Source organism: Amphibalanus amphitrite, unplaced genomic scaffold (genome assembly GCF_019059575.1).
Source record: "Amphibalanus amphitrite isolate SeventyFive unplaced genomic scaffold, NRLGWU_Aamphi_draft 000446F_arrow, whole genome shotgun sequence".
NCBI lineage: Eukaryota > Metazoa > Arthropoda > Thecostraca > Balanomorpha > Balanidae > Amphibalanus > Amphibalanus amphitrite.
The window spans coordinates 498,598-524,708 of NW_024881940.1; the positions used below are offsets into that span (position 1 = coordinate 498,598).

The following is a 26,111-nucleotide window of genomic DNA, read 5'->3' on the forward strand; positions in this document are numbered from 1 at the left end:
GCCCGCAGCACAGCCAGTCACCCGCAGGCCTGAGCCGTGGTTTCTCACACGGCGAAACTAGCGAACGCAGCGAGCGAGCAGCAGTGATCGAGGCGTGGCTGAACCGTGTGTGAGTGTGTGAAACGGTTGTGTGATACGCAGCGGCGAAATCACGCAGTGAAATCACGCAGTGGATGCCACACATTGGAGTGCAAACAGAGGTGAGTGGTGTGAACAGGTGCGGTGAGACAGGGTGAGCTCGGGTCAACGCACCCGCTCACCCCTCCTCACCTGAGTCGGCAGGTGAATCGAAGCAATTCTTATCTTTGTTGTGGGTTGGAGACTCCATATTGGCCTGACGGCGGCGTGGATGTAACGTGGAGCTCAAAAGGCACTGCGTCAACTAGAATTTCCGACGTTTTACTTGGTAAACCATGTTTGCTGACTGCATTGTATGCATGCATCATTTCCATGACGTGAATAAGCATACATTAGTCACTTCTAGAACAACAAAGCGGGGTGAATCACATCCACCTTTGATGCCGAAAAGTATCAACTGCAGAGCGAGGCATGGGTAAAGCCCACGCCCTCTCGGCCCCCATGGCCTTGGCCCTCATGCAGGATCGGCCGGGTTCTGTCGGTGGCTAAATCAGCTGTCTGCAGCAGCTGTCGGCTGGCCGGCTGGAATCTGTGGCAGCTGCCTGCAGCTGCTATTCATGAGCCAGCTGTCCCGCTGTCTAATGTATCTGTGTGCCATCCATAATCCAGCTGTCTGCAATAGCTGTCTGCCCTGCGACATTCGGCCACTGTCATTTCTTGCCCAGCTGGTTTCAGAAGCTTTCGGCTGTCTAGCAAGAGTCTGAAATAGCTGGCAGCTGGTCAGCTGATCACAGCAGCTGATTGCAGCAGCTGCCATCCCGGTTTCCGGATCGACAACTCAGCCGCCATCTCACTATTATGCCGTGTCTGGCGGTGTCTGGCGGTGTCTGGCGCGGTATTTTACGGCTGAGGAAGCCATGGTGACTCATGCCTTCACTGGCCCAGGCTGAGTTAGTCAGGTGTCTTGCTGCAGGCTTAGCCTGAGGGCAGTAGCACAGTCCAAACAGGATCTTGCAAACCGAACGAATTTTTAGGAGATGTTAGCTTTTTGCCCTTTTTGACGTTTTATTATCATTATTATTATTTTTTGTCATCTGCTGTAAGGCTTCAGAGCAAAGAAGAGGTTTGGACAACGTGGCGGGCCCCTTGAGCTACCGATGGCCCTCCTAAGCCACCGAGGGACCCTCGCCCCTCAGCAGTCAGCACTATTGATGCACGACATGAGATTGTGGCAGAGCTCCCTGAACACGTGGCGGGGACCTTCTCAGCTACCGAGGAGCTCTCAAGTACGTGACGTGGGCCCCTGGCCTACTGAGGGGCCCTCTTGCCCCTCTCAGCGCCTGACATCAAAAGGCGGTCTCGTACGCTGTCACGCTGAGGGGTTATACTCCCCGAAAATTCTCCAAATTCTAAAGACTCATCGGATTTCGATCCTACGCACTGCCGTGCAGGTTTTCCTAATAAAGGCTATATTAACCCTCGCACGACCAGGCCATTTCTCATAACACGAACGACCAGGGAGGGGGTTGTTACGACCCCCCCCCTGGCGTTTCGAAACGGAAGGTCGTAGAGCTTAGCGGAAAAAACGAACGGATTGCTCTCAACGAGATCTCGCGATTGGTGGTATATTTTTTGGTCCTAGGTCAACATTTGACCTACTTATGACCGGTCAAAGGTCAAATTTTCCGAAAAAAAACAAACTTTTTCAACTTTCCGCGGCGATTGCGGCAAAACGGTGGGAGATATCGACTTGAAACCTTCACTATCGTGTTCCTTGATCAATTCTCTATCGTTTGGTATGTATTTCGTTTCCCTAGCTCTAAAAATGGCGCGTTGGGAGCGCCGGAAGTCGGCAAGGTCACAGGCGGGGGCAGAAATTCGAAAAATCAAAATTTAAATTTTTGAAATCTGATTGTATTTTTGGATTTGGGAGGTCCATTTGCTCCCTATAGAAGCTAATATTGCTGCATATTCCCATTGAGGTGACAAGAATTAGCAAAATAGTGGTTCGGGCGCTTTTCAAAAATAGTACCGGACGCTGTTCCTCTTGTGACGTCATAGCTCCGTGACCTGACCTGACCCGGTCAATTTTCTTGCACCACACGATAGCCAATGCTTGCCCCAACATGCATGGGAAGTTTCATCATGATCCATCAAACAATGTGGGTATCACCGGCAGAAAACCTAGGGATTCGGCGCACACGTTTGGTAACTGTCGGCCGGAGGCTGTACCTCTTATGACGTCATAACTCCGTGACCTGACATGACCCGATCAATTTTTTTTCGGCAAAAGATGCGGAAAGGTTGCCCCAGAGGGTATTGAAAATTTCAGCCCGCTACAACAAGCCGTTTAGCGTGCACTTCGAAAAAACCTCAGGGGGGGGGGGTTGATACAACCCCCCCCCTAGGCGTTCTAGGGTTAAGTTTTCGTTTTATTATCGGAAAAAATCGCAAATTATCGCCGATTTCGGGCGCTGCGGGGAGGGGGGGGGGGGGGCATTTGCGCATAATGCCCCCGCGTGGGTCCGCCAGTGGCATATTCGTAGATCCCCGTTCAGCTTCTTTCAATCAATTTCTAGCTTTAAAGCTGGCTAAAGCTGGCTCCGTCTCCAAAGTCGTGGGCCAGACCTCATTGGGGAGGGCTACTGACATGAGATAAAGGAACGGGCGGCGTCTAATTGCTATTGCTCCAGCATGACCTTCGACTGCGGGCAGTGTCGGGCACCACTTTTTTCGAGGCTGACTGGGAGAAGCAAGACGGGATGGGAAGAGGAGCTCGCAGGCAGTGCAGTAGCTATCATATTACCCGAGACTGACGGGGGGCAAGGGAGGGGAAGGGAGGTCGCTGCGAGGGCGGAGTGTCGGATTCGACGACCCGTCGGTTCATTGGCCTTGCGTGTGACACCGCCTGTCGGCCGACGAATCACTGGTGTCATATTCCGCTGGCACTAGGCGACACTCTTACGATGTGTGGAAGGAGGGGGGGGGGGGGGGGGGGGGGGGGGGGGGGGGGGGGGGGGAGGACGTGTCAGCGTGGAGGTCAAGGTGCTTACTTTGTCAAATGTTGTCCGTGTTCTGGAGTTAAGTGTGGACTAAGTGTTGTTACATCTTCGTCTGCAGAGAATGGAAAGAGGGTAATACGACTAGGACACTGAAACTATAACTGGGGATGCGTGGGCAGGCTAAATGCGTCTTACTTAACTGGATCACAATGTTGAGCTCTGTATTTTGCTAGGAAGGAAAATTATAGACGGAAGATTCGTTCGAAATACGCATTTATGCTTTCTGATGTATCCCCGGTAATTGGTGATGTTGAAAATGGGTGGCTGCATGTGACCCAATAATGAAATGGGAATTGTTCATCGTTCAAGCAATATGCTTCTGGATGCGTTTATGCCTTGGCAAATATCTAGGTCGCTAGCATTGCAATTTAAAATGTAAATAAAGTGATACTTATCAATAATAAGCGTTTAAATGTTCCGGTTTGCAAATCAGATAATTTTTAATGAAGTGAAATATCGTTGTCTGATTATTAGCGATACATTGTACATTAGGAGGGTCTACCAAAGAACAAAGCAAGTTACAAAGAACACCATCCGGACCAAGGAAAGAAAAACCGCAGCTTCATTGGCTGAGTTTATTGTTGAACACAACGCAAATCCCAACCTCAGACCAATGCCGAGATCTCGCGTGACTCAGCCGATTCAATCACGGTACTTTTACTGCGGAGTTAACGGTTCCTTCTGTTCTGAGTGTTCTCCTCCCGATGTTTAAAGCTTGCCGAGCCTCTCCCTCCCTGCTCTTACCTTCACCATTCAACCATTGATTGTCCTCGCTGGTTATCGGATATATAAATCAAGAAATACCGGACGCAGTAGAATTTTCATGGAACGGATAAAAGTACGCATCGCGGATGTTCGAATGGCAATTCTACGTCAGCAAATATAGGCACGCCGGACAGAAGTACCTACGTATGACAATTGTACGTCAGTACATATACGTAGGACAAAAGGAAAACAAGTAAACAAGAAAAAAAGGTGCAAACATACGCAGAGCAATCGTAACTTCGTGGGATATTACGTATGTGGGGACAAAAGTCCGCCACCGACGTAAGTACATTCGTCCACATTCGTCAGCAAATTTACTTAGAACGCAAATACATAAGATAGATATACGTAAGAGAAGAAATGCGTAGAAACAAAAGTACAATACAATACAATACAATATAATACATCACGTCCGGAAGTATGGCTCAAGTCCCATATTACCCCGTTCCTTACTGTATGCCAAGCCAACGTGAGGTGTCCGGTATACCTCCCATCAATGAGCTCCCACGCTACAGAAAATGTCCGCCGACGCCGCCCCGATAGGCGCCCGCCCGTGAGAATCGGCCGGCACCCGCGCGGACTGTAAATGGCGAGTGTTGGGAAAGCTGCTAGCCACGTCTGGGGATTGGGAGCACTAGGTCTGGACAGGTGCAGGCGGGCAGGAGGGGTGGGAGGATGGGTGTGTGAATTTAAATATAGATGTGAATATGCTAATGGGAAAATGTTCTTCACATCAATGATCAAGTCATATGATGTGTGGGGTAACTCGTATTCGCATCTGTAGTGGAAGAAACCAAGGACATATTTATCATGTCAACATGATTGTGTGCCAGGCATAAGCAACTAAATTATCCCAGGAAAATAGCTGCTATTTGGGATAGGTTTTTAAAAGAACAAAAGGAGTTTCGGATTTCACATGCACGGCTTACTTCATCACTTGAATTGCATGATTAGCGTCACAACTTCAGCATTTAACTAGTCATACGCGGGTCACGCTATGGGCATTGATTATTTACCCCGGAGTAGTGTGCTCAACACAGGGCCTGTGGGAAGCGTATACCGTTAGCCGACAGCCTGATCCACCAACTATAGCTTTTCTGGTAGGGTCATGTTCACTTGGAAAGTGCGAAGGTAAGCCATACATCACGAAATCACTTTGCAGAGACGAAGCTGCCATCACCCAAGACAATATGTATTACATTTTTTCTTTCATAAAGTTGCTTACGTTATTTGCTCATAAGCATGCCTTTGGACAGTGTCCGTCATTTGCTGGGCAAGCCCATTATGGACCGGGCTGCTCTGAATGAATGATGTATAAACGGGCTCTATGTACATTGTACATGCATACATAGACAGGACGGGACTCCCACCGGACTGCATTGTATTACATACGTTGAATGTTGACTTTCAATGGGCATTTTTCTGTGCCTAATCACAAGATCAACTCATGCAATGCTTAGGTACTGATGCCAGCACTCTGTTATTTATAAAGAATCTATATTTGTGAGGTTTGACAAAGTTTCTTTAAATCAACATTTATTTAATCGTTAATCAGAAACTGATAAAGTTCGAAGAAAATCTCACATAGCGGAATCATTATTCCTTATTTCAAACCACCTTGAGTTACTGACCTTAAGGGTCTCAATGGATGCAGAAACATCAATTTATACCTTAACCCGCGACCTGGTGGGGGGGGGGGGCTATTTTTTGCCCCCCTCCAGACTTTTCGATATATCTCCAGAACCGCTGCGCCGATCGTCACCAAACTTTCAGTACCCTCCCGGACATCAATTTTACACATTGTGACCAAAAATTTTTCCAAAGACTATGATAGGTTGGCCGGAAATGACGTAAGAGTGACGTCATGTTCTGCCGTTTTCGACCCAAAAAAGGGTTTCGCGGGAAGAGCTGTCAGGCCTATAGCTTTGCAAATACAGAAAAATGATAAAGACATCAAAGCTGTAGATTCGACAGGGCTACAAAATTGCTATCTCGGATTTTTGAAATTTTTGAATTTTGACCCCAAAAAATCAAAAAATAGATTTTTTTGGATATAATAATCGAAAAATCCAAAAAGCTTTTTTGAATTTCGCAAAAACCGGAATATATGTGATAGTCCTTACCGCCTTCCATCCACATACCAAATTTGAGATTGATACCTCTTTTTTGGCGAAGTTATAGCGAAAAAACTGTTCAAAATTGATGACGTCAAATTTTCAAACTCAATTTTTAGCAAGTTTAGACCCCCGTAGCGCAAAACAAAGACCACCATTAGACTCCCCGTGACGAGCTGCATCGAATCAATACCCATTTTATGCAAAACTATCAACTTTAAAATTTGACCTTTTTTGGCCTGACCTTGACCTGACCTTGACCTGAACTTCACCAGAAAGTGACCTAAGCCGTACCTGATAGTCTTATAACCAACACCATTGAGTTGGAAATGAAAAATTGGCCATAAAACATGTATCACACAACCTTAGTAAAGTTGGGCTCATGTGGCCTGACCTGTGACCCTTGGTGACCTGACCTGTGACCTGACCTGGTATTGCCAGTGACCTCTAATAGCAACATATCTACTAGGCAACTGACGCCCTACCGCTGATTCTCGACAAAATGCGTTTTCCTCGGTGTTATAGCGCATTCCCTAGAAGACCCGTGAACGGTGAAACATTTCATCTTTGACCTGACCTGTGACGTCATCGGTGACCCCGAGGTCAATGAAATTTGGATTCCTTCGACAAATTTGACAGGCCTTTCGAACGCCGTTTAAATTTTGCGGATCCGTCCAGTAGTTTCGGAGATACGAGGGGGGGCAAAAATAGCCCCCCCCCCACCAGGTCGCGTTATAAACAGACCCCACCAGGGCGCGGGTTAAGGTATGCTTAAGGTATGCTATATTTCGTCTAGTGAGCACACTCGCGTCATTCAGACAAGGAAAGTCCGAACAAAGCTTTGAATGAACGAAAGCCCTCTTGGCTTCCGGGATCTCCTGAATTCTAGCGCAGATGATGAGCTGACCTACCGCTATTTTGGCGGCCATTGACCTTAGGTACTTTAGGTCACGCGAACAGTCGACAAACTGAACCAACCGTGACTTTCCTTGTGATGCTTCTTAACAATACTACAACATCAAATTGATTGCATCAGGGAAGATTGCGTTTGTCATAATCATTCAAATCATTTCCTGCTTCTTACAACCCAAGTAGCACTCGACACTCCACTCTTCCTTCAGTGACCAGCAACTTCACCCTATCGTTACATCAGGTCACATCAGACAAAAACCCGTCAGAATCTGCCCGTCCCATGAGCTCCACCCTTCAGGGTCGTTTCTTCGTCCAAGTAGCGACTAGCGTCGCCCGCGCCCGCGCTGCCGTTAGGTAGCGGAGAAGTGGGTCAGGTGTAGGTCGGGCCAGCTAGCCGACCGACCGTCCGGCCAGCCGGCCGCGCGCGGCGAGCGGTCACATTCCTTCAGACGCGGCGATGGTCCGCTGTGACCAGCGAGACCGGACATGGCCTGGCAACTCTGTCTGGCAACTGAGCGCTGACTGGACTGGCGGGGCCGGTTGGGCAGTTTAAAGATAAGGGAGTTGATCTGGCGGATCGGTGAGACAGGTTTTTCTATCGGTCATCGCGTTTCGGTCCCGGAAACTTGTCAGAAGCTCAGCGTGACTCGAAGGGCGTGCGTAAGTGAGAATTTGGGATCGTCTTTGCGGCTCTCAAATGAGACAAATAAGATGCTACAAAAAAAACAGAAACAACCCATAAGTTATATTTTGCTTAGGGATGGAAGGGGTCTTCTGACCAATTCACATGGGATACCTATTACCCAACCCGAAGACGTTTGGTTTACACTTTATTTAGTTATTTTAATTTAGTCGTTAGGTAAGTCTTCTTTGGAAGTTTATAACACAATCGTCCGCGAAAATATGCATGCAAAGTTGATGGAAGTCGGGCTATTAATTACAGCCCACTTGTGTTTTGCTAGCATTTCTATGCTACTTTCGTTAATAGCTATTTCTGCTCTGTTTCAGATGTTAACCAGGTAGCTGAGTAACCACCGGACCACCAAAAAAGGAAGAAATGGAATACGAAGCGGTGAGTATGTTGTAACATCGATGGCCGCCATGAAAGATTGAGTTTTTAAGTCCCACGGGCGTTATAAAATGGGTACTCATGAGTCAGATTGTCGTGTTAGTGTGCAGCTGTCGGCCCACCCCGGTCACTGTGATGTGGGTATGAGCCCCTGTGGTGTGACTAGAACTTTTGTGGTGTGACTATAAGAGGCCCTGTGACGTGGCTAGAGCCTCGGTGATGTGGTTATGAATGAACTTTGAACCCACCGGCCACTGAGGTGCGGGTGTAAGCTTATACGGCTGGATATGAGCCCAATTTCCGCCATGCTTGTGTATATGTAAGCCAGAATTTAAATGTCAAGTCAAGCGCGATATGATACACATTGAGTTAGACGTCAGAGGGCCAGCATACGCAAACCTCCTGGCTTCACTATGAGCTCCGAGCGAAAGTCCAAAACAGTAGGCATAAACTGTGAGCAAAAAAACCATCGTTCAAATTACCCGGCTGGTGGAGACTGCATCAGTGCATAGGGCGGTAATATCCGGTGGTGACTGCATTACATCACAAGAAAACATCTAGCGCCTGGTGCAGGATCCAGCCACAGCGCTTGATCTACGTGCCAGACTTTTTGCTTCGTGTATCTTCTAGAATATCTTCCTAAATACCTATCCCGTCCACAGTCCACCTATACATAAGCCGAAGCGGAGACTGCATTAATGCATAAGACGGTAGCACCAGGCGGTGGTGACTGCATTACATCACAAGAAGACATCCAGCGCTTGGTCAGAGAAGTGCCACAACGTTTGTTCTACGTGTAAAACTTTTTGCTTCGCTGTGTGGCAGCACCCATGCCACTCCCGTCACTTCCTTTCCTTTAGTGCTCCACCGGAAGCCGCACGTGAGATTGTGGCCGACTTATCTCACCATAAGGAGGACATACAACAGTTGGCGGGAGCGAGAAAGGCATCTCCGACCGCACCTTGTGGAGGTGAAGGCGAGAGAGAGAGAGAGAGAGAGAGAGAGAGAGAGAGAGAGAGAGAGAGAGAGAGAGAGAGAGAGAGAGAGAGAGAGAGAGGGAGAGAGAGAGAGAGAGAGAGAGAGAGAGAGAGAGAGAGAGAGAGAGAGAGAGAGAGAGAGAGAGAGGAACAGTAAGAGGGAGAGGGAGAGGGAAGGAGTGGCAGAGTGAGAGCCCGCTATAGGGAGTGGCTTGCTTTCCCGCGTTGATTTGTTTTACATGTTTAGATATTAGCACCGGATGCCATGCATCAAATGTCGTGACATACTGTGTTGTACCGTCTTGTCCTGAGACTTAGCGGTCCTAGCTGTAATGTGTAGGTTAAAGCTACGTCGTGTCGTGGATATTGTACCATGTAGTGGATATAACTAGTACCACATCATCCTTCACTGTCCCTTGGTAGATATATGGTCACATGGCACATTGCATGGTACCGTACCAGTCCGTCCCGTGCAATACTGCATCTGTTTCCACCAGACTCGTGCCGTGCCTTGTTGTGTCGTTATGGGTGATACGAGTTAAGCCTTGTTTCTGCATCTATCGCGTACCTCTGTTATGTCGTACCCTGTTGTGTTGTACCCTGTTATGTCGTACCCTGTTGTGTCGTAGTTTGATGTATCGTATCTTATTTAGTGTCGCATAGTTTTGTGTCGTACTCGTAGCTTGTGGTACATTGCTGCGTTCCATTATGTTCCATTATGCCCCTTTCCAATCACTCGCATCGTACTCTGCTGTGTCGTAACTCGTACTTTGTGTCGTACCGTATTGTGTCGCGTCCGTTTCTTACAAACGATCGCATAGTTCATACCGAGCTATTCCTTGCTGCATTGCACAGTCCCTCCCCGGAGTCTAGGATGCCCTCCTCTATCAGCTCATGTTGCACGCTCGATAATCTCAGCCCAAGGCCGTATAAGTGACAGTCCCCCACCGCGACAGCGGTGTGTGCCCAATCCGAACCCTCGCGCGCCGCACGGCCAATAACAACATAGTGGTCGTTGTTTTTTGGTTAGGGCTTCAGATGCGCATTCTTGTCTTGCGCGTACACTACTTTAGCTTGGTTTATATATGGTCTTCTTCCAGGTGTGGGAGTTTTTATTGTCTTCTCCGAACATTCCTAGCGGGTTTTTGGCTATTTTTACGGACGCCGTGTTGATTGATGGAATTTACTAGTGACCTGCTTCAAAGTTATTCCGCATCTCACATACAGTTTCCTAATGCTTGCCTAATGCCGGCCAATCTTTATGCTATGTTTGTTACCATTTTGATCCTCGTTGACGTTGCTTCATCATGTGTTTTTTTCAGATTTCTGTGATCGAAAGTGCGCAGACGACTGACACAATTCTCTCAATCGCTCCGTGCTGCCAAAGTAACTTAGCGTAGTTTGATTCAAACATATTAAAATTGCAATATTTAATGTCATTTCGCATGCCCAGGATGACCTAACGCATCTCGTTCCATGTATTGTGACCTGTTTTGTGACTTTTGCTGTCTGTGGGCCCTCAGGGTAACCTAGTGTAATTTGACCCCGGTAATTCTGTAGTGTGACCTTTGGTGCATGCCTGTTCTCACGGTGACCTGGTGTGGTTTGACCCCTTTACTGTGACCTTTGATATTTGTTCGTGTGCTTACAGGGTGACCTGGTGTGGTTTGACCCCGGAGTCGGCTACGTCCTCCCCGGCGAGGTCATGGAGTACCACCGGCTCGGTCAGGTCGTCACCGTGCAGGCGGTCGTCAACGGAGAGGTCAGTAACACTCGACCTGCTGGTAGACCTGCCGGTATATCTGTTGACCCTTGGTAGACCTGTTGGTAGGCCTGTAGGCGTGTTGGTAGATCTGGCAGACCTTTTGGCAAAGCTGCAAGACCTGCTGCTAGACCTGTCAGGTCTGTTAGTAGAATTGTTGGTAGAGTAGACCTGTCTGTAGACCTGTAAGGTCTATTGGTAAATTTGTTGGTAGGCTCGCTGGAAGACTTGTTGGACCTATTGGTAGACCCGTCGAACTTACAGATAGACGTGGTGAACTTGGTAGGTCTGCTTGGAAGGTCTAAGTGAAACTATGGGGGGGGGGGGGGGGGGAGTCCGAACCCTCGCGACCCTCCCCCCTCGGTGGCAAAACCCCTTCAAAGTGGTCTCAAAAGCATGTCTATTCCACACAAGCTTAGGGGAAGCGGGGGTAACACCGCCCCCCTAAGCTTTTCGCCAAAATGAGAGAATATGTGTGAAGTCTCTTGGTAGTTATTGTTTTGGTTACAATATTTAAACATTTTCTCACGTGTTTTAGGTACTTATTTTGCATGCTCCTAAAAGGTTTTCATGTATCACGACTTTTAAAAATACCTTGCATATTTGCTGCCTACAAATTGTGTGGGTAACCCCGCCACCGGTGTTGATGTTAACCCAACCCATTCCTACGAAAGCTTTTAATTGTTCAGAGATCGTGTGCGATGAGTTTCCTGTCGGTAGGTGGTAATTTTCGCAAATAATCGGTAATGGACACCTAAATAGGTAAAGGTTCATCAGCTGTTTGCCAGTTTTATACAGCTGGCAAGTGCTTGGTCGGGATGCATGAAAAATATAAAGTAAAAAATCAAATAAGCTGCTTATTCCCGACTTAGGAACATCTACGAACATAAATAAAGCGTGTCTTTGGAGTTTCATCACTTATCACGCTACAAACAGGAAACACCGCAACCTCAATTGGGGTAACACCGCCACGGGGTGGCGGTGTTCCCCAATAAGTGATCACAAGCAAAAATCGCCAGCGGTAAGAATGTACTACACGGTTCAAGCAAACTTATCTTACTGGACAAAGCCGATCAGTTATTTGTCGATGTAATCAAGTAAATCAAAATGAGTCTCACATTCAAAAGTGCTCCCAACTCATCGAATTTTTATAAGAGAATGTGCATTTTTCTTTAAATGCCCACATTGAGCTTCGATTACACTGAAACACCGGAACACAAATCAGAAGACGCTTACCTTCGTGCGGTCAATAGGAAAAAACGGATTTTTACACTTCACATTTCATACTTTCGCCGCCAGATGGGGTGGCGGTGTTTCCCACAGTGGCGGTGTTACCCCCGCTTCCCCTATAAGAGTGACTTGAATGAAATGGTCAGCAGCAGGTGGATGTTTTGAGAGCTCTTCATGTCGCCGGCTGCCCTGCTACAAGGTTACTTTCCCTGCTACTCTGATGCTGCCTGCACCTGCTAAAACGCTTGGTCAATGGGAATCGACTAATAGAGGTTCGGAGGGATATGGGGGAATGGCTGGTGACTCATTCATCACTATAACGGCTCTCAGAGGCGGAATATTGTATCGTTGACCCACAGTGGTGCTGGTGTTACGGTATTTGACCTTGGTTTCGATTGCAATTCACATCAGGAGCAAAGAGACGAACTGAATAGTGAACAGCGCTCCGATCTGAACGTTCCCTCGGTTCCATTCAATGCGTAATATGCTAGCCGCGCCTTTCATACCTCTAACCTGGATCTGGCTTGAAGTGCAAACTTATCATAACACCGCAGCAATACGAGTATGTATTGTGAGCGATGAAGGTAATTAACGTTTGTGAATGCCTTTTCAGCCTCAGCTTTACACACTGACAAACCTGGCCAACCTGAGGAAGAGGCAAGACCTCGGGCAAAATGGCGTCGACGACATGATCTTGATCGGGTAAGGGGTTGTTTATGGCCTAAAATGTGTTTATATTATCCCAGAAGTAGTTTTGGTAATTTTGCCCACTATAAAATCAGTTTCCTAGATGTATTTGCAGCTTTCACAAAATTGATAACTTTTTACCTTTAATTAGTTATTTCTCCCATTTCCAGGCTACAAATGAAAGAGACTGATTGTGTTGTTATTTTATCATATTAATAAGTGCGTTATTTACGATATAGTTTGAGCATGTAAGATGCCTTTTTATGTGCAACGTATTGATAACGCTTTTGTTTTCAGGGACCTCAACGAAGCCTCAATTCTCTGGAATTTGAAGCTCCGCTACGACAAAGAGCTCATATACGTAAGCATTTACTTTTTACACGCCCACTTCACATAACCATAGTCCTGTCTGTCACTCCTGCCTAAGCATGAATTATATTTTCTTGGGGCTGATTTCATGGGCTTGGTAACTAATGTAATATTTGTTGCCCCACACATAACTAGTATAAACGTTAAGGCCCATTTTCAGCTCAGTTATGCATTTTTTGACTGATTATCCATGTTTACCCATTTCAGACATACACGGGCAGCATCCTGGTCTCCGTCAACCCGTACCGCATGTTCGACATCTACGGGCTCGACATGGTGAAGCGGTACGAGGCGCAGCTGCTCGGGTCACTGCCACCGTAAGTGATACCGAAGATGGGACAAATACCGAGGGACAAAGTTATGATGGATGGATTGTAAGCGTCCTGCCTTTCATAAGCTAGTGCAAGGTCTTGCCTGCGAATTACATTGGTCGGCAGTGATTGTTGAATCATTCAGCGACATCAGATCGCTTTGTCATTCATATTTGAAGGTAACTACTACCTGAGGGAGTAACTGGTATTTTGTTTGCTGCTGCTGTGCGCATGCTCACGAAGTCCGATATTTGCATATCGTGTATACCTGTTGATTATCGGCCGTTCTATAGCTTGAACGATCTATTGATAGCCATCTTCCTATCCAAGTTACCTTACCTATCGCCGATGGACTGTGTATCCGCTTCATTAAGATCTGTCTGCCTTCAATCTGTCATGTCATCACTCGCATTGTAAACAGCAGTCTTGTGTCGCATCGTGTCCCGGACTCATGGAAGGTGGCGCTTGTTCATCCAATTCAGAAATCGTCCAAGTCTACCGAGGTCGCGAACTATCGGCCCATTTCTATTTTACCCACCATAGCGAAAATCGTCGAACGCGTTGTCTACGAGCAGCTCTTTTACTACTTCGCCGCTCATCACCTCTTCTCGTCATCTCAGCACGGTTTTAGATATAACCACTCGACCGACACGGCGCTTTTATCCGTCACTGATCACGTGTTTACGGCTATGGACCGCAGTCAAATCACGCTTTTATGTCTTCTCGACTGTTCCAAATGTTTTGATGTGATTCCACATGACCCACTGCTGCACAAACTTCAACTATATGGCGTCGACACCCGCTGGTTTAGCAGCTATCTTGACGGTCACTACCAGCGGGTGCAGCTTCAGGATGCCGCCTCAGGGCGGATTGTGACTTCAGAGGCGCTTCCTAACCCGATCGGCACGTATCAGGGCTCAGCGCTCGGACCGCTTTTATTTTCGATTTATGCCAACGATTTACCTTTGTACACGGAGGGCGCTCACGTCGTGCAATACGCTGACGACACCCAGGTGGCAGTCAGCGGTGGGATCGGCGACATCGGCTCCCTGGTGCAGCACATGGAGCACAACCTGGCCCTTCTTTCTCGATGGTTCGGCAAAAACGGCATCAAAATTAACGCACAAAAGACCCAGTTCATCATTCTTGGCTCGCGACAAAACATTCAACGTCTCCCCACAGTCAACATCAAGTTAATGGATGCCGAGGTCGCCGCTTCCGCCGCCGTCCTAAACCTGGGTGTCACTTTCGACCAGCATATGACTTTTACCCCGCATGTAGACAGCGTTGTGCAAAAATGCACTGGCATCCTGTGCGGATTGAGCCACAGCAGGCACAGTCTGCCTCAGTCAACCCTGTTGACGCTCATTCAGGGACTTGTCATTTCGCGCATTTTATACTGCTTGGTCGTATACGGCGTGTGTAACAAGACCCAGATGAGGCGCATTCAGAAGGTGTTGAACTTTGCCGCCCGTGTCTTATCCGGTCGAAGGAGGTACGATAACATCAGCGACCTTTTGGACCGTCTTGACTGGCTTACTGCAGAGCACCTGTATCTATACCGCGGTCTTATCCTACTGAAGCGCATGTTAATGACATCGGAGCCCGAGTCGATCGCCGGCGACCTAGTCACTCGTGGTGATGTTCACCATCGTACCACACGGAACGCCGATCATTTAGTCATGCCGGCGAGTCGATCGGAGTCAGGCAGGCGTCGTTTTAAGCACTCGATCGTTACCGCCTATAATGCTTTGCCACGTGAGTTGCGAAACTTTACTGGAGGCTTTAAGAAACAACTCAGGCAACACCTGCTTATGAAGCAGCGGGGCAGCGTCGGCTAGGTGTACCTTAAAGAGCAGGCGTGTGTGGGTTAGTGCGTGTGCATGTGTGCATGTTGACCTAAATGACCGTTTTTATCTTTGCGACTGCAGGGTGCGGAATAGCCACTGAACTATGTGGATGTGCCCCGTGACGTAAATACATACATACATGCATACATATCATTCGTTTATCTGAAAAGGCGCTATTTCATATTCTTGTACGTTTTCAGGCACATATTCGCCATCGCGTCATCAGCCTATAGCCGGATGACCAAGGAGCGAGAACAACAAACCGTGATCATCAGCGGCGAAAGCGGCGCGGGTAAAACCGAGGCCACCAAGCTCATCATGCAGTACCTGGCTGCCGTGAACAAGTCGCCATCTAACCTCATCACTGAACAGATCCTGGAGGCCACGCCGCTGCTGGAGAGTTTCGGCAACGCCAAGACTATGCGGAACGATAACTCGTCACGGTTCGGGAAGTACCTGGAGGTGTACTTCAAAGAGTAAGTGTTTCCACACGGGTTTTGGGAACAGTGTTGTTAGGATTACATTTCTTGAGGAAAGAGAAAAGTTATTTTTTTCTGCATTTCAATATAAGGTCTCATATGTTATACTGGCAGTGACAACACCGATCAAAGTAAACGAAGATCTCCTGGTAACTAATTGCAAGTGTGCATTCATACACTGCATAGCTCAAAAGGGCGTCTAGGACTCTAGTTGTTCATGCACACGTCCACAGGATGTGCGCAGGGTGACCTAAAAAAAAAACGCATAAGGTTGTCTGAATGGCACTTGAAACGATCCGTAGTACTATTTGTAATCTGTTCTATGCATAATGAGCTGCGATTTGTAACTGTTTAGATGTTTTTTTTTTAACCCCAACCCGTCTTTCCCCAGTGGCATCATCACCGGTGCTCGTACCACCGAGTACCTCCTGGAAAAGTCCCGAATCGTCACCCATGCTCAGGACGAGCGCAACTATCATGTCTTCTACGAAATGCTGGCCGGTCTCAGTGAACAGGATCGCAAGAAATACGGCCTGCTCAGTGCCGAGCAGTACTTTTACCTGAACCAGGCAGGACAGAGCACGGCATGTAACACTTTCTTTCTTCTCTGTCACTTTTTTGTTGGCTTTGTATTATAAGGCATGGGTTGGGTTTGTGTCCTTGTTTGTGTGCGTGTGTGCGCGCGTGAATGTGCGTGTGCATGGTTTTGTGTGATTGTTCGGGTGTGTCTAAGTGCAAAGTGGTTTGTTTTCCTTTATGCGCCGACCAATATTTTTGGCATAACTTATTTTGAACATACTTTTGCGTGACATGCTCTTTATTATTGTCTTCTTTATATTCTCATGTGCACACTTCTGCATCTTCAAATGTTTTCTTGGCCCTGGTCAATGTTTCATTGCAAAGGACCAAAATTTATCTGTAGTCACTTGCGTCACCTCAGTTTTATCGACACTTCATGCGATAGCTTGCTCATGCCTGTCAGTTACTATAGTCATGTTTCGTATATCTTTCTTTCAAGGAACGACATTTTTCCGCATGCATGGTTTTAAACGGAGACCTGCTTGGTTTGAGCGCTTCTTACTCTAGTGAATTGATTACGAATAATTGGCCCCACATGAGATTAGGGATTGATTCTCGCTTGGAAAATGTGTGACATGATTATTTCTTCCCTGTCGCATAAAACAAGCAGTTTTAAGACCTCACTTCTGTTTTACGTAATTGATTGCAGGTATTTTTTACACTCGATTACACAATTGCCCCGCTTATTCTTCTTGTTTTTTTCCCCAACTCTGCGATCTTCATGCATCAATACATCCGTGCGGAGCGATGCTTTACACCCATTGCTCTTTATTCCCACAGGGTGGAAGTGTTGAGATTGACGGCAAGTACGACAAGGAAGACTTCCAGGCCCTACTCTCCGCCATGCAGGTCCTCGGCTTCACATCTGAGGAGAACGACACCATCTTCAAGATACTTGCATCGGGTATGTGTATGGATTGATGACTCGCAAAACTACAGCGCGAAAGTCTGCATGGACACACTTCCAATTCATGCTCAACACTCATTGTGTGCGCATTGATTCATCTTTTAGGTATGGCTAGCAATTGATGGGGAAAAGAACAAATTGTATTGGAGAGATTAGAAGTTTCTTTTTCTCATATTTGCAATAGTTATTTATTTATGTACTTATCAAGGTATTTTATCATCAACCGTCTTCGATATACATGTATTCTGGCGAGCATGTCAAATGCATTTACAAAATCGATTGAATTACAACCTAACAAACAGCTTCTTTCCTTCAGTGCTTCATCTGGGCAACATCTACTTCCACCGCGCCCAGCTGAAGCACGGTCAGGAGGGCGTGGAGATCGGCTCAGACGCCGAGGTGCGCTGGCTCGGACACCTGCTGGGAATCGAGACCGACTGGGTGCGGCGAGCGCTCATGACCAAAACCACGGTAAGAAAGGACGCTGATTCGAAAAGAGAGCTGATTTATGTCACTTCATTATGAACCGTTACAAATCCGGAAAGAGACTTTGGACTGCTCTGGAAGTAAGCGCCGAGCCTTTTTATGTCTATCGATCGTTTGAACAATGCTGATTTGGTAGCGTATTGCACGACACGCTTTTTATCAATAAATTTCCGAATCGAAATATACAAGCACCTTTCATTGATTCCCGTTTTGTTGTTATATGTCATTTTTCAATCATTTTATCATGTGCCGGTTATGTCTGTATGTATATCAGGTTGTATGAGCACCGCTTATATGTGTTTGTTATGCCTATATGATTTCCAGGAGGCTCGCAACGAGCGAGTCGTCACCCCTCTGAACATCGACCAAGCGCTGGACGCGCGGGACGCCATCTCCAAGGTTCTCTACAGCAGTCTCTTCAGCTGGCTGGTGCGCAGGATCAACCAGATCGTCTTCAAGGGCGCCAGGAAGATGAGCATCAGCATCCTGGACATCTTCGGCTTTGAGGACTTCAAGGTGAGCATGGTGATGGTGGGATTTTATGGGATAATGTTGGAAACAAACGTATTCTGTGAGAGCTGGCTGATTTTCTTAGTTCTGGAAGTGTAGGCAGGCCACATGATTATTTCTTTTTTGTAAATTTTATTTGGGTACAAAAGCCCTGTGTAGTTATGTCAGTTTTTATGGCAATCAGATTGTATGCATGCATAGACTTCTGTATACCTCGGTATATCGAGGCTTATGACAAATGAAATTTTTAAGAACTTACGATGATGCTCTTTAGTCTACGATGGTACACTGAAGTCTTCTTTAGTTTACGATGGTCCCTATAGGGAACACTGATTCTATTTTCTTGTTTCTCCGTTTCGGTTATCCAGGAGAACAGTCTGGAGCAGCTGTGCATCAACTACGCCAATGAGACGCTGCAGTTCCACTTCAGCAAGCACGTCTTCAAGCTGGAGCAGCAGGAGTACCTCAAGGAGAAAATCGAATGGCAGAGCATAGCATTCCAGGTCCGTGTCGACAAGCACCGTCTTGTTTTTCGTCTTCTGCTATCCAAATGTTTCTTTTGTTGTGGGTAATTGATTATCGCCGCCTTTTTTTTTTTAGTAACACATGAACTTGGGTGCACCAGGCTTAGACTTAGTCAAAGGCTTTCCTCTTTATATGTGGCATGTATTTTCCAGTGGAATAACTGTTGTGCGTTTTCTGATGAAATGTTTAAAACGTTGTAAACTACTAGCTTGATAAACTAGCTAGCCTGGTACGCGTTGTAAGTGCTGCTCCCAATATACGCCATAGACCCATAACCCATCATGCAAACGTTCAACATTCGTCTTAGCCTCTCCTAGCCGGCTCTCAACACCAGAGTTATTTTCCCTTGTTCCAGGACAACTGGCCGGTGCTTCACCTCATCAGCAAGAAGCCGGTGGGGATCTTTCACTTGCTCGACGATGAGAGCAACTTCCCCAAGGCGACCGACGCCTCGCTGCTGGAGAAACTGCACTACAACCACGCGCTGGACGAGCTCTACAGCAGGTGCGTGTGCGTGTGTGTTGGGTATGTTTGTGGGTTGGAATAAATCATGTTGTGACATTTTATATTCTGCGTCATTCACACTGTTTTATTGGCGACTTTTATATCGTCTTTGGTTTTCCCTTGAAACCACAGTTTTGTCTTTTACGTTCCATCTCAATCAATCCGATATTTCACTACTCATGTATTCAATGTGTGCCTCACTCAATGACGAATCTAAAACATTTTATGCTCAGCGTCCTAAAACTGCTTATTCACCTACACATAGTAAAGGTCGGTAAGCGTGTGTGTCAATATGGTAATATCTGGTAACGGGAATACTGTCTGTACAGAACTATCACAGCAATAACCTTTCCTCCACAGGCCTCGCATGTCGTCGATGGAGTTCGGCATCCACCACTATGCCGGCCAGGTGTGGTACAACGTGGACGGCTTCCTCGACAAGAATCGCGACATCCTGAGGAACGACGTACTCGAGCTGCTCATCAGCAGCGATGTGCCGGTCAGTGGATGTGCTGGATGAAATGCTGAATGGAATGTCGGCTATTTCTGCTAAAATAACGGCGGGGCGTTTAGTTGGACTGTTGGTTGGCTTGTTAACTTGATTGTTGGATTGGCTGATGGCTCTTGACTGGACATGACTTGACCGTTGACTGGGCCGTTAGCCTTAATTTGACTTGACTTGACTGTTGACTGAGCTGTTAGGTTTAACTATAAGGTTCTACATTTCTGGAAAGAGATGCTGTTCACAATTTTCTTTTGATCTATATGTAAGAAGTTACGACCGACTTTACCTGCTTTTTCTGCATAAGGTTGGAGTGTTGGCTGGACTAATAACTCGCACTGGCGGATCCAGGCTTGCGTTTTGGGGGGGGGGGGGGCAACTCATGCAGGAGCCAAACCTAGGGTACCCCCAAATCCTGTTTTCTCATCGGATTTAGGCCACTTATTTTTCGTCACAGCCCTGACACTATGAATATTTTATTTTAACTAAAAATAAAAAATATATATAAATGGTAGCCCACCCGACCCATGCCTTTACATTACTTTGTAAACACTTACCATTGCTTTTGTCGACCAGTTAACCCGCTTCGAGTCAGTGCTTGGGTCCCTTTGCGGGCCGGGAGGTGGTAAAACACCCCCTGTCTAACTCGGCTCCTGGGCCACGCACTGATTGAACTATGTTTCATTATCGTTTGGGGGAGGGGGCAAACGGGCCACGTTAGGCCTCTGGGAAGGGGGCATGACCCTCAATGCCCCCTCCCTGGATCCGCCAGTGTAAGAGACCATTGGAGCTGCAGTTGGGTACCTCAGACGTCAGGGTACGCCCTCAGATGTATAGGACTCGCGTGGAGACCTCTCATGCTATAGTGGACTGAAAGGACCCAAAGGAGCCCGTCTAGGGCTCCCGGAGATAGACGTGGGCCCTCAGGAGCCCGCCAGAGCCCCCAATGAGGGATAAGTGAGGGATACCAAGTGCCTGCAATTGCATATTGCACAAGCCATAACGTATCAGTGGCAGATCCAAGGGGGGCCACATGGGTCATGATCCCCCTTGGTGCCCGGGGGCACCACAGGCCTGTCAGGGGCACCACCGACCTAGCAGGGGCACCGGGCACCACCAGCCCGCCAGGGGCACCACAGGCCTAGCAAGGGCACCACGGGCCTGTGAGGGGCCCCACAGGCTTGTCAGGGACACCCCAGGTCTGTCAGGGACACCAGAGACCTGCCAGGGGCACCGCCGGCCTCGCAGGGGCACCATGGGTCTGTCAGGGGCACCAGAGGCCTAGCAGGGGTACCATAGGCCTTACAGGGGCACCACCGGCCTTGCAGGGGCACTTTGGGCCTGTCAGGGGCACCATAGTCCTGTCAGGGCCCAGGGGCACCAGCGGCCTAGCAGGGGCATCACAGGCCTGCCAGGGGCACCACCGGTCTAGCAGGGGCACCATGGGCCTGTCAGGGGCCCCACCGGCCTCGCAGGGGCACCACCGGCCTCGCAGGCATCACGGCATCACGCAGGGGCACCTTGGGCCTGTCGGGGACATCACGGGTCTGTTGGGGGCACTTTAGGCTTGTCAGGGGCACCACAGTCCTGTCAGGTCCCAGGGGCATCAGCAGCCTAGCAGGGGCACCCTAGGCCCGCCAGAGGCACCACAGGCCTGCCAGGGTCCAGGGGCACCACGGGCCTGCTGTCAGGGGCACCTCAGGCTCCCGTGCCCCCCCCCCCCTGGATCCGCCAGTGATGCCACACCACGCGAAACACCGCCAACTACCAGCTGCCGCGCCATAAACACGTGCCAACCACAGTCTTTTTTTTGAAGGTGGCGACTCCGCTCGCGCAACTTTTGACTGACCCTCACTGCTACCATATTGCCTCCATATTATGCTGTGGAAAGCTTTACTTCACCAAGTGGCTAAAAACCTCCATCAAGGTATATTTTCTTAGCAATTTTTATGACGTTTTGGGGGGGGGGGCAAACAGGCCACTTTAGGCCTTTGGGGGGGGGCATGGCCCTAAATGCCCCCCCTGGATCCGCCAGTGATAACTCGACTTATCGACAGTTTTCACTTGTCCGTGTCTAGCCTGTCTTCTACTGAACTATTAGCTCGACGGTCCGAGTGGTTTTTCTGCTAGTTGCACGGCTGCAGTGAACAAAACAAACTGCTATAATCAATTAAGTATTCCTTCCACTCTTCTTTTCTTCTGTTCAGATGATCTCTGAGATGTTCATCGAGCACCGCGCCCAGAGCGAGGCGGTGAAGAGCGGCAGCAAGTCCAACGGCAGGTTCGTCACCATGAAGCCCAGGACGCCGACCGTGGCGGCCAGGTTCCACGAGAGCCTCCAGCAGCTCCTAGACTCGATGAGCAAGTGAGTTGCTTACTGTTTATTCCCGTGTGTGTGTGTGTGTGTGTGTGTGTTTTTTTTGTTAACTGAACGTTGCTAGTCTTAGATCAATGTCCTAACGTTTAACGTGCCCCTCGACGTGTCCAGTCGTGAGGGCACGTTAAACGTTCGGACAAAATTCTGCCATACAACTGGAATTGCGCGATCGGGTGGTGGGGTCAGGGTCAGCACAACAAGTTATGCTTACTGCGGGCTCTGATTCCTCAAATCCGCCCATTCAGCCACTCGGACTAAATTTATAAAAGAAAATGTCCCCAGTACTGTTGTTGTTTGGTACATCTGTCTTCAATTTAGTCAATGCTTATTTGAATATTGCTGCCGCTTTTTTCCATATATTCACTGCCTCACTGGTATTTGTCTTTGATTACCAATTGAACAATGAGCTTGTCAGTTCAATATTCATAACGATAGTGTGCTTTGTAAGGTGTTTAAGATGCTGCATTATGTAGCGTTTCGATGAGGGCGTTACGTTTGCTGTTCTTGGAGAACAACATCATTAATGCCTTAGAGGCTCACGGTAGAACACGGTAAAAATGGAACCAATCGCCTGCTCACTAACTCAAACTCAAACTCTTACGTTCCAGGTGTAACCCGTGGTTCATCCGCTGCATCAAGCCCAACTGTGAGAAGGCCCCGATGAAGTTCGACATGCCCGTGGTCCTGGAGCAACTCCGCTACACGGGAATGTTGGATACAATCCGGATCAGGAAGATGGGGTATCCGGTGCGGATGAGGTTCGCGCAGTTCGTGGAGAGATATCGCTCTCTCCTGCCAGAGAGAGTGGCGAGAGGAGCACCGGCGAGAGACCTGGCCAGGGTAAGAGAGAGAGAGAGAGAGAGAGAGAGAGAGAGAGAGAGAGAGAGAGAGAGAGAGAGAGAGAGAGGGAGAGGGAGAGGGAGAGGGAGAGGGAGAGGGAGAGGGAGAGGGAGAGGGAGAGGGAGGGAGAGAGAGAGAGAGAGAGAGAGAGAGAGAGAGAGAGAGAGAGAGAGAGAGAGAGAGAGAGAGAGAGAGAGAGAGAGAGAGAGGCGAGGGGCTGATGTTGAGGGGTAGAAAGGGGGGTTGGAAGAAAATTGATAAAGGGTGTGGCTTAGGCCATGCGAAAAGAAAAGTCGATTGGGATGGGGGTAGGGGAGTGGAAAGGAGGAAGAAAAAGAAGAAGCCCGTAATAGGGAAAAGAAATGATGTAGCTCGTTATGCAACTTTTCTGACATGGCTTTGCTATCGCTTTCTATCACTTCTTCATAGTGTCTTTCTTCTGATATTATAGGTTTCTAGTTAAGGTTTCCAAGTGTTTCCAAGTTTTTGACTTCATGCTTGCGATGTGATTATGTCTGCCAAATGATCCTGTCATATGTCTTTGTGTCTGCCAGATGATTCTCGAGGGCAGTCCCGAGTGGCAGTCAGAGTACCAGTTGGGTACCTCCAAGGTCTTCCTGCGGGAGAGCTTCGAACAGCAGCTCGAGAGGCGCAGACTGCGGGTCGAGGCCGAGGCAGCCATCAAAATCCAGAGAAACGTGAGTGTGATTTGTTGAACTTAGTTATTACGCAGGGATGCGGAGCCGGAGCCGGAGTCGGAGCCGGAGCCGCCGGAGCCGGCATATTTTGCCCGGAGTCGGAGCCGGAGCCGGAGCCGTGAAACAATATAGCCCGGAGCCGGAGCCGGAGCCGGAGCCGCCAAAAAACGGGGCGACTCCGGCTCCTTTTTATTTTTTGAAGAGGAAAAAATAATTGACCTAGTTCGGTTTGACAGTACAAGGCAGTAAAACATATCGTACTATTGGTCTCAATATAAGTGCCCAGGTGACCCGTAGTTTTGATGCGGTGAATACCCTCACCCTCGCCACAATGCGAGTGGGGGTGGCGCTGGCTGGGAGGAGGGGTGCACTCGGCCCGAGTTGTGGCGAGGGTAAGGGTATTCACCGCATCAAAACTACAGGTCGCCTGGGCCCTTATCTTGAGACCAATAGTACGTCATGGGCCATCAAGTGAATGAAAAAGCCGAATATCCCCAGTATCCCACAGTACGCAATCAACTTCCTGTCTGCTCCTCCCCCCCCCCCCACACGTCTACTGCATCCCCAGAACATGAGGACCGGTCATCAGGTGACGGCCATTGTTTTGAAGCCAGTGCAGTGGACTGCGACTCCCAGCACCGTCTCCCCCCCCCCCCACCCCCACCCCCACCCCCACCCCCCAATGCAGCCGAGATGGGTGTCAGCCTACGATGGTTCAGTGAACTCCGATTCGCGGCGACTGCGTTTCCAATGCCATCGCTTCCTAGTCCTTTGTTCTGCCAGTTCTCTCCGAGGTGCGTTTGCGCGGGGACGCGGTGAGCCGGTCATGGCAAGAGTAGGTAACGCGTATAACCAATCAAATTTTTCTTCCACCCGTATTTAATTGATTGCATAGGGGATGTACTGAGTCGGAGCCGGAGCCGCCGGAGCCGGACCATTTTACTCGGAGCCGGAGCCGGAGCCGGAGCCGCCATAACATTTCACCCGGAGCCGGAGCCGGAGCCGATTTTTTTCTCCGGAGCCGGAGCCGGAGCCGGAGCCGTTTGAAATTTCCACGGGTCCGCATCCCTGGTTATTAGATATAGTATCAAAGGACATATACCAACTGCTCACATATTGAAAAACATTCAAACGAAGGAATATCATGGAGAGAAAGTAAAAGTGAAAGCGAGGAAGTCGCAGGCCCTTTGCAAGGGGCCTCTTTCCATGGACAGCTTCAACTTCAACTTCAACTATATTGCCGGATCATGGAATTAAACCGTTTATGTCTTGTAGGAACGCAGAAACAGAATGTATGGTTTTTTTATTGAATGCTTCGGAGCATACCTTTAATTTTGTAATATATTATATTTTATCAACAATTTGTGTGTTTTTTGGAGGGGGGAGGAGAGGATACGAGTACTAATGTGAATTTTGTGCGGGAGCATTTGTGGTTTTATGAAACCTCAGTGTAGAGTGTATTCATTTTACACTCGTTTGTACCCCACAGGTACGCCGGTACCAGGCCGAGAAGCGGTACCTGCGGACCCAGCAGGCTGCGGTCAAAGTACAGAGCTACTACCGCATGTACCGGGACAGGAAGAGGTACCGTACCGTCCGCAACGGCATGGTCAAGGCCCAGGCCAACTTCCGAATGAAGCGGCAGCAGAAACGATTCAGCGAGATGAAGGTATGTGATGAAATTACATAGTTCTGAAGACAAATAAGCGTTCATATTCACATGCTTACGGACAAAACTTTGTATGTTTCGCTCAGTTGACTTTGTTCATATCATATAAGGTACGAGTATAATATGCGTACACGATCATACGTTATACACGTAATCGCACAATTACAAGCACAATTGAAATACAGACACAGGAATAAACGAAAAATACAAACTTGAAATAAACCCAAACGGAAGCGCAAAATAACTATAGGGAACATACCAGCATCGCTACAAAAAACATTTTTGTCACGTATGCCCCCCAAACAAAATCCGTACCCACTAAGACGACCAAACAATCACATGTCCGCGACTCGTTTCTCGCAACCTTCGGTATGCCGACCAAAGTTATGACCTGTTGACCTTTTCCACCCCTAGGGTGAGATGAAGCGTCGCATGCTAGCCGAACGGGCTGCCAGGGCCCGGGCCAAGACCTCGGGTGAGCGACGGGACAACGAGAGAGGTGTCTCGAGAGCGGTGGCCGGTGTCAACCACCTGGAGATTCCTGCGGATCTGGCGTTCATCTTCAGTCGGCTGGATGGTAAGTGGGATGGATAAAATGGATGGGTGGTTGTGGGCCAAAAGGTGTGTCAGTGGGTATAGTAGTGTCTCGGAGTGTCAGTGTGTCAGTCGGCTTTAAGCTGTCGAAGTGTCAGTGACTATTCGGTAGACTGTCGGTGTATCATTGGTTAAATTCAGCGTCAGCGTCATTGTCAGAATAAGCTGTTTCTAACAGTTGCTGGAAAGTGGAACATGACCCTATCCCACCCCAAAGAGCTCCGAAACCTTTTGAATAATGCCCTCCTCCTCCAC

At 48.3% G+C, this 26,111-nt stretch overlaps 1 protein-coding gene across 1 annotated transcript; it reads left to right on the top strand.

The window, feature by feature from the left end:
• LOC122391624 (unconventional myosin-VIIa-like) lies at positions 1-25,839 on the top strand (the record flags this gene model as incomplete). Its single annotated transcript, XM_043385742.1, has 19 exons — positions 1-200; positions 7,940-8,003; positions 10,629-10,739; positions 12,583-12,671; positions 12,954-13,017; positions 13,233-13,342; positions 15,387-15,662; positions 16,057-16,249; positions 17,025-17,148; positions 17,468-17,622; positions 17,962-18,153; positions 18,516-18,650; positions 19,028-19,176; positions 19,537-19,675; positions 21,886-22,043; positions 22,664-22,895; positions 23,450-23,593; positions 25,083-25,262; positions 25,677-25,839. Coding segments are annotated over exons 2-19 (2,629 nt in total), but the record flags the coding sequence as incomplete, so codon positions are not given.
• Positions 25,840-26,111: the final 272 nt, after the last annotated feature.